We start from the raw sequence: 8,376 nt of genomic DNA, 5'->3' as shown, positions 1-8,376 counted from the left end.
CATGTTAGTATTATTTTCTCAGCAATGAATTTAATGTGTTATTTTCTTAGGACATAAAAGTTCCGGGCTTACAGCAAAAGAAAATAAGTTACAAATGGGAATATATGTATAGTATATTATGTATATACCAGTGCTTGGAAGGAAAACATTCAAACTTCAAAGAAACTCGTTCCATTTATAGGAACATACTGGGAATGTTATTTCTTTATTTTTAAATAATAGTAATTAAATCATTTTTAGAGTTAAAAGAACCATTTTTAACATGTATAAAACCTTAAATATGTTAAAGCTAAATAAAATCTATATTTAAAATATACATTGTATATAATGAATATCATAGTAATAGTTATATTTACAGACGTGAAGTATGTACACGTTATAACTATTAAGTATTAACAATGTATCATGATTAAATTTAAAAACAAACAGAATTTAAAAATTTACCTGTTTTTTTATTTTATTTTACTTCACATTTAAAAGGAATAGTTAAGGAAAGAAACTAGTTCCTTTCTACAAGATAGGAACAGTAAAGGATTTAGTCCTTTTTACCAAGGTGTACATGAAGGTGAATCAGTTCCATTTTTAAGAACTTTCGAAGCACTGGTATATACTTTATACCATTTACATATTACATTATTCAACTAGCTGTATACTTGCAGTATAGTAAATCTAAGCCATAGTCGTGTGTTCAAGTTAACTACTTAGGTTCCTTTTAAACATGAATTAGTATATACACGATAACGTACACATTTTTTATGACTACTATTTTTTGTGCAAATAATGTAGTACTAAAAATTAAAATGGATTATTCTGATTACTGAAATTAACATAATAATACAATAGAGACAGTAGAGTTAAATTAGTTGAAAGTTAATTCAAGATATATTTTTAATATAAAACCATTTGATTTATTACCTAATTATAACTTAAAAGACACAATACAGACCAAATGTTTTATTACATTTTTTTTATATATAATATATTAATTTTAAAATTTTTTTTTAGCTCTATTTCCATAAATATAGATAAAAATGTTGAAAATTTGATATAAGATCCCAAATAAGTTGTTCTTGTACTTGTATAGGAAAATATTTAAAATATATAGGCAAAATTTATTTTTATAAGCATTTATAGTTCAAATGTTGACATCAAAATCATGACAATTTACATAATTTACAATTGAAAATGTATTCATGGTAATTTTTATAACCAACATATGAACATTTACTACAAGATTCTTCATAAGTAATACTGATATTATCATTGAATTTGGAAAGTTTTAATTTATGCATTTGATTTGAAGTCAGAATGTTGATAAAAATACATATTTAAATTATGAATAACAATATTAATTTTCAGTTATAGTTCTAAAACATTACTCGTGAGAACAATGTTCCTGGAACATAAAACTTATAAATATATTATATTTTAGACACACAATAATATTCTTATCAAAAATTAACTAATCTCCTACTGTAGACATTACTAATAGTAAAATAAATTACTTTAAAAGCAATATTACAAACCATTCGTCACTTACCGTAAAGCAGAACGGTATCCACTTTTTCACTCTTTTTTCATTAAAAATAATATGGGTAATTTTTATTATAAGACTTTTAAGTGCCCTTATGGCTTAAACACACTACTATAAACGGAAGCTTGAGCATTACTGTAATAGGAATAAGAAATAAAAATATTAAAAGAAGAGTATTAGAGTTGAGATATGCACATGAGTAACATTTTTATTCCTTATCTCTTATTAATGTTTAAAGTATTATTCGTTTAAATATATATAAACAAGTTCAATAAACGATAATACATACTTTCTACTTGTATAATCTTAATAATATTGAATCGTAATGATGTTGATATATTCTATTTTAATTATTATGAATGAATTTATATAAATAAAAAGAAAATAACTATATGGAAATAAATGTAATATGTGTGATTATTTTTAATTAATATATAGATTATAGGACAAACATTATGGAAACAGACAAAGAGGTTGACAAAGTTTATTACTCTGTGAAGCCTTTTTAAAAGTGAAAGTTATATATTATTTTTGTTATTATTGTATAATCAATTAACTCTTGATAAAGAGAGGATTTAGTAATTATGTGATTACAGGTATTTCTAACAATTTGTTAATTGAATCTTTTTATTGGTGATATGTTATTCTGTCTTTATATTTGTTTAAACGTTACCAATTAATTATATTATATTACATAGCGTCAGGAAGAATATCATACTTTATAAAGTAGTGAACCACATTGAAACAAAAATGCATACTAAGCATAAATTACTAACATGTAAAAATTATCACTAGTATTTCCTTTTATTTGTTTAAAATTTAAACAATATCATCTCGGTACATTATATATTTTCATTTAATTCATCCTTATAAAAAGATAATTTTAAAGAATAACAACAATAATTCAATAAGTATATAATGATTATAATAAATTTGTATTACAGCGTTAAATATGAAAAATATTGATTCAATTAATCAATAGACATATTAATGGCTTGTAATTAATATAACTAATTTATTTAAGAAATCATCACAAACTTATTATTGTCTTGTAAAATTATATATGGGTATAAGGAAAAAAACATACTTGTCTTATTGATAAATAATAAATTAAGCTATAATAGTACCTACTTTTACTTTTTCTCTTTTTACTCAAATTTCATAATATAAAGTTCATAAGTATTTACAGTGAACACTAATTAAATGTAAATTATTGCTTGTACTTTCATAAAAGTTTAATAATATTGAAACTGTAACTCAAGATTCTTAATATCAATTTTAAAATCTAGGTTATTATGAGATCAAAAGACAACAGAATATAAATTATAGTATTTAATCTAACTTTTAATGTACAAAAAGGAAGTTCATTAAAAAAACTAAAATAGCATTTTACCATGTTTAAAACAAATATTTAAATTAAGCATTTGCAACTAACATTCTAAAAAAAATTAAGATCTAAAATGTTTATACCTAAAAAGAAGATAATAAGCTAAGCTAAAAATATTTAATTTGTGTTGTAGGACATGACATTTAAAAAAAAAATTCTAAATTACCAAGATATAAAATGATATAAATGAAAGTAAATATTAAAAGAAGTTTGGACTTGATATAAACAGTGCATAATTTAGAAATTTTTACTAGAACAGAACATCCTATTTATTTACATGATTTAGATAAAGACCCTAAATAATTATTATTTGCAATAATTTTCTGTATAGATCTTCTGTATGGTTTTCGAATTTAAGCACTGAAAATAACAAACTATTTAACCAATATATAACTTTATTTTGGTTGTTATAAGATTTACAGTATAATAAACTTAAACGTCATTTAAACAAGTAGAAAGAAATGATTATTAACTTTAATTAAGTAGATTGTAGTTTCAATAGTCTTTACTCTTTATTCAATATGTTATGCAATAATGTACTTACTACACAAATAAGTATATTTAATTTACCTGTTTCAAATATTATTATAAAACTTTAATATGACAAATATTAAATTTAAATATTTTCAAATTGATTTGTAATTGATCATTTAATAAATAAAATAATAAGTGCTATATTTTGAAAAATATAATTATCTTCTATAAATTATTTGTTTTTTGTCTATTAAGGTTTAATTGTCTGATATAACCACTATCTTAATAAAATTAACTTCTTTTTTTTCAAAATTAAAGAACTATTATTATTGCACATCACCAAGAAACATTAAAAACAGCAATTTATATGCTTTTAAGACAATGTTAAAACATTAAAACACATAATTTGTAAACATGTAAATTTATAGAATGAGTGTACAATTATTTTATTTAAAAATTATTAAATATATTTAATCGAGCTTAAGATATTTGATTATTTGATGAGTTGTAGTAATTTAGACATGGAACTATCAATTTGTATATATATACATATATTATATATTATGTATATATTTAAATAAAATGACCTATATAATGATGTTGACTTTGATTGTATTATTAAATAACTCCATATTTCATTACATTTGACTTTATCTACTGTATAATATATCATAATGGCCTGGCCTATAGAGAAGATGAACACAAACTGGAGATCCTTCAGGGAAATCATGAGCAATAGCTTCAGATGATTCACCTCTATCCATATATCTTACTCGAACTCCAACATTTAAAGCTGTACTTAATGCAATAATATGAATATGATCACTTTCTTTAAACATCGGTTCTACTTCCTGAATAATTAAGTACAATAATGTTAGTTTAAATTATTACTCTAGAATGTATCGGTGCTTGAACTGGAAAAACAAAAGAGAATAGATTACTTTTTATTTTTTGAAAATATTTCAACACACACCATATAGTTTTATTCTCAATAAATCACTTAAAATTGGGCAATTAGAACTTTTTATGTTTCATTCTTATTATTACTAATCATACAGCAAACTAAAAGAGTTGGTTGATAATGTATCTATTATTTTTTCCAATTCAAGCAAAAAAGAAAGTTATGGCTGATAACATAATTTTACCTGGTGACAAAACTCTACAACAGTCCGATCCCCCTCAATAAAATGTTTATAAAACTCAGCATCTTTTTGCAGTTGTCCTGAGGTTATCAAACGAAGATACACTACCACATAGTCTGAGTAACCTTGCATATTGAAAGTATCATATAATTTTTCATGTTGGCCTTCACCAATCAAATTTACCACTTCCATAAACTAAGATAAAATTTTAAAAAAAAATTGGTTAAAATTGATTTACAAAATAAATAATGAATACAAATTTACTGTATCATGAAAATCCTCCAATGTGAATTGTGTAAAACCACAAGAGATCAGTTCATCTTTGCTTTTTAGAGCACGCTCTTTAAAATGCTTATATTCTTCATTATGGTCTATCAAATATTCAAAATATGCAAAAGCAAATGACCTAAAGAAGCAGTTACCATCTGGTCTTGCACGTCTCATGCACTTGTACTTTTTATTTAGATCTTGAATTTTAGTTAAGTACACGGGATCATTGATGTATTCGGTTTCAAGTGATGTTAATTCTTCTTTTTCACCAATTAACAATATAGAATCAGAAATCTATAATCAAAATTGTAAAATAAATACATATTTTATAACAATAACATATTTAAGAAAACACTTTATTAACCTCCTTTTCAATTTCTCGGTGTTGTTGAATTATTAACTCATCTTGTTCTAGACCTAAAAATATTAAAACAAACATAAAATAAATAACACGAAACTATTTTTTTTGATAATAAACTTTGAGTGAATAAATAAATAATTATACAAGTATAAAAATAGTATCATAAATCTCATTTTTTGATACTTAAATATAAACACAGATAAATACCATTTGAAAGTTTCTGTTTGAAGAGATTTGGATTAAGAGGTCTAAACTCAAATTTTTAATGTAGGACAAAGCATTTGAAAATGTCATTATTCAATTCACAAAATAAACATTTTAAGTAAAAATGTGGGCTCTACTATATGGTAAGTGTCGAGTGGATTAAGATGATAGATGTGATAAATTTAATTTAATGATGATTTATTTATGAAAAACTTCGAAGTAAATGTTCATATCTTAAGCTAGAAAAGTTCTATATTTTATACATTTCCATGATTTTGACAAAATTTAAACTTTAGATATTCATAAAAATAAACTGTGCTTATGTATTTTTATTTACATGTAAGAATAATATGTAGGATTTTGTATTAAATTTTCAAGTGAAAACTTAATATCCGTATTTTGAGGATTAAAACTAAAAAATGATCATACACTACATGTTTTGTGAAAATTTCAAGTATCTACTTTTTTTGTTTTTAATTTTTTAGTTTAAAAATATATTAGAGGTGAATAGTGAGTACAGAATGTTATACAATTTGAACTTCAGACGCTCATAAAAATTGATTTGAATTTTTTTTGAAAATTTAGGTTGAAAAACTCATAGAAAAATTTTTTAATCAATTTCAAAATCTTAGATATAAAAAAAATTGAGAAGATAAATTATTAACTATAAAATCTCTTAAAAGTAAATTATTAACTTATAAGGATACCCTGTATTAAATTTTTATTCTTATTAACAGAAAAGTTAATTTGTTAATAGTTCAAAATAAGAGTTAAAATTCTCATGATTTGAAAATTATTTTATGTATAAGAAATTATCATAAAAACATTTAGTAAAAATTTTAAGTATTTACACAGTAATTCGTTTTTGAGTTAAACCAATAAAATAAAATTGATTTTGTTGAAAATTGGATTTGCGTAACATTTTTTGTTTTTTGTCTAGTTATATTGAAAATATTGAGTATTTATAATTTGGACTTCTAAAATACATACTAGATTTTTTTTAATGGTATCTTTTGTTTTCTAGTTTTAATCAAATTTTAATTTTAATTAAAGCAATCTTAAGTTAGCTATTCAAAATTTTATAATTTTGTTTTAAACCAAAATGAACTGTTAAAACTTGTAAAATCCAATTTTCAAATATGATTAACAATAAATTTAACAATATTATATATTCTAAAATTACATAAATCAAAATAAATTAAAATACATATCTAAATTATACATTTGTTTTATTCAAAAAAAAATTTTTTTTATGAAACATATTTTATTTGTCCCGGTTTTTCTTTTTAATAATCTGGTTACCCGAATCGTAGGTGAATTGACTTGAATATTTAAGCAAACAGCATGCAATGGATTTTGTTGAATACCAATTAGGTATGGTGAATTTTAGTAAGATTGAGATAGGACATAATATGAATATTATGATTCACCTAACAACTAATTATTTTCCTCAAAATTACAAATAAATTACATATTAGACTTATCTATATGTTAGATATTAAGATCAAGACAAATTTAATTCATAAACCTTACATTTTTAGATAACAGACCATAGATGCCTAAGTCATTGGTGGTAGGAATGTAGGATGATACATTATATACATATGGTAGTTGAGTGATAATTAAAAAGTACTGCAAAAACTTTATTTTATATGTTCTTTGCTTTCTTCATTCTAAATTCATTTTTATAAATGGGATGTTACTTTAATAATACCTATGTTCTATACCCATATTATATTTCAAGGTAAGAGTGAACTACTATCATATAGATTGAGCTGTTGACTACTGTAGGACACTCTAAGTGTAATGTTGTCTAGGTTCCTGTCATAGATCGCAACCATTTACCACAATTACCTTTGTATTTAACTATCAAGTCAAAAAGGCTTAAAATAATCAATAACTATGGAAGCTAACTCTGGGCGGGGATGGGTGGACACTACCAGCTAACATGGTTGCATTGAGGAGGTACTCTTTAATTTTCAGTCATAAAAGTATAAAAGTACCTTCTTAGTTTTAATTTAATTGAAATATAATTTATTTTAGGAAAAATAAAAAAATTAATACATTAAATGAGAATACCTTGAATTAAATGTATTTATTTAATTTAATAAATCATTCCAATAATTTACCTTTTAATTTATTATTTTGTTTATATTAAAGGTATTCAACATTAATATAATAGTATATTATACTAATATATGCGAAAATCTAAATATTGACTGTTTTAAGAAGTCAACACCTTTAAAAGGCAACTTTTTGCATTGTGAAATTAATTTATAGAGTTAAGTATTTCAATAATTTTACAGTTAAAAATATTTTGTTTTACCTTCTGGTTTAGTTGCTGCTGTTTCATGATTATTATCCATATTATAAAAAGCCTAAAACAAATAAAATACATATATAAAAACAAATTTATTAAATGGTCGTAATACCTATATTAAATTTACAATTTTAACAGTAATAATATGGGAAAAATTGTAACTGATAGGGTGACATGTAAATGTTATTTACCAACAAATTAAAAGACTGATTAATAATAAATAATCTTAAATATGATTTGTAATCAGCATAATTAATAAGCAATATTTGGATTATTAAATTGAAACAATATTTTTTCTTATTTAACTAATCAAATAGCAAAAATTAAATAAAAAAAATATTAATTTTGAATAAAATCACAGGGTTATAAAAGATTAATATTAAAAACTGTTTAAAATTTGCACATTTGAAAAAAATAAACATATTATATATTTTTACCTATTTTTAAAATGTGATATTAACAAACTTACTGATTTAAATCGAATGTATTGAATAATTGCGACAAACAATCAGCATATATTAAGAACTAAAATATGATAATGCTAGGTATAATTTTTACTTAAGTTTAGACTAAATAAATAATAGTAAATACCTACTAAGCCTATTAGCTTAATGCTTAGGTTTATCTTATAAATAAATAATAATACCTATGAAATGTTATAATTATTAATTAATATTTAATAGA

General features: G+C 22.5%; 1 protein-coding gene across 6 annotated transcripts; it reads right to left on the bottom strand.

The window, feature by feature from the left end:
• Positions 1–3,987: 3,987 nt before the first annotated feature.
• On the bottom strand, positions 3,988–8,376 carry LOC113552976 (ubiquitin thioesterase otubain-like). Of its 6 annotated transcripts, none has more exons than XM_026956054.1 (7): positions 8,288–8,304; positions 8,162–8,217; positions 7,699–7,750; positions 5,172–5,224; positions 4,802–5,101; positions 4,541–4,732; positions 3,988–4,246 (listed from the first exon to the last, which is right to left on the bottom strand). In XM_026956054.1, the coding sequence occupies exons 3-7, from the start codon at positions 7,736–7,738 to the stop codon at positions 4,046–4,048; spliced, it is 786 nt and encodes a 261-aa protein (XP_026811855.1). In that variant the 5' UTR covers positions 7,739–7,750; positions 8,162–8,217; positions 8,288–8,304; the 3' UTR covers positions 3,988–4,045. The 6 variants fall into 6 exon arrangements, with proteins under 6 accessions (XP_026811855.1, XP_026811854.1, XP_026811858.1 ...); XM_026956053.1 differs by having other exon boundaries at positions 8,284–8,302; XM_026956057.1 differs by lacking the exon at positions 8,162–8,217 and having other exon boundaries at positions 8,288–8,376.

This window comes from Rhopalosiphum maidis, chromosome 2 (assembly GCF_003676215.2).
Source record: "Rhopalosiphum maidis isolate BTI-1 chromosome 2, ASM367621v3, whole genome shotgun sequence".
Classification (NCBI taxonomy): domain Eukaryota; kingdom Metazoa; phylum Arthropoda; class Insecta; order Hemiptera; family Aphididae; genus Rhopalosiphum; species Rhopalosiphum maidis.
Note: the sequence above shows the minus strand (reverse complement) of the source record. Positions and strands in the feature narration are given on the sequence as shown.

Bases quoted from the DNA above. Each gene is read 5' to 3' on its own strand.
- LOC113552976 (XM_026956057.1), bottom strand. From the start codon at position 7,738: ATGGATAATAATCATGAAACAGCAGCAACTAAACCAGAAG. The intron at 5,225-7,698 runs GTAAAACAAAAT...TAATATTTTTAG, and splicing joins AGCAGCAACTAAACCAGAAG to GTCTAGAACAAGATGAGTTA. The intron at 4,733-4,801 runs GTAAATTTGTAT...ATTTTATCTTAG, and splicing joins TGGAGGATTTTCATGATACA to TTTATGGAAGTGGTAAATTT.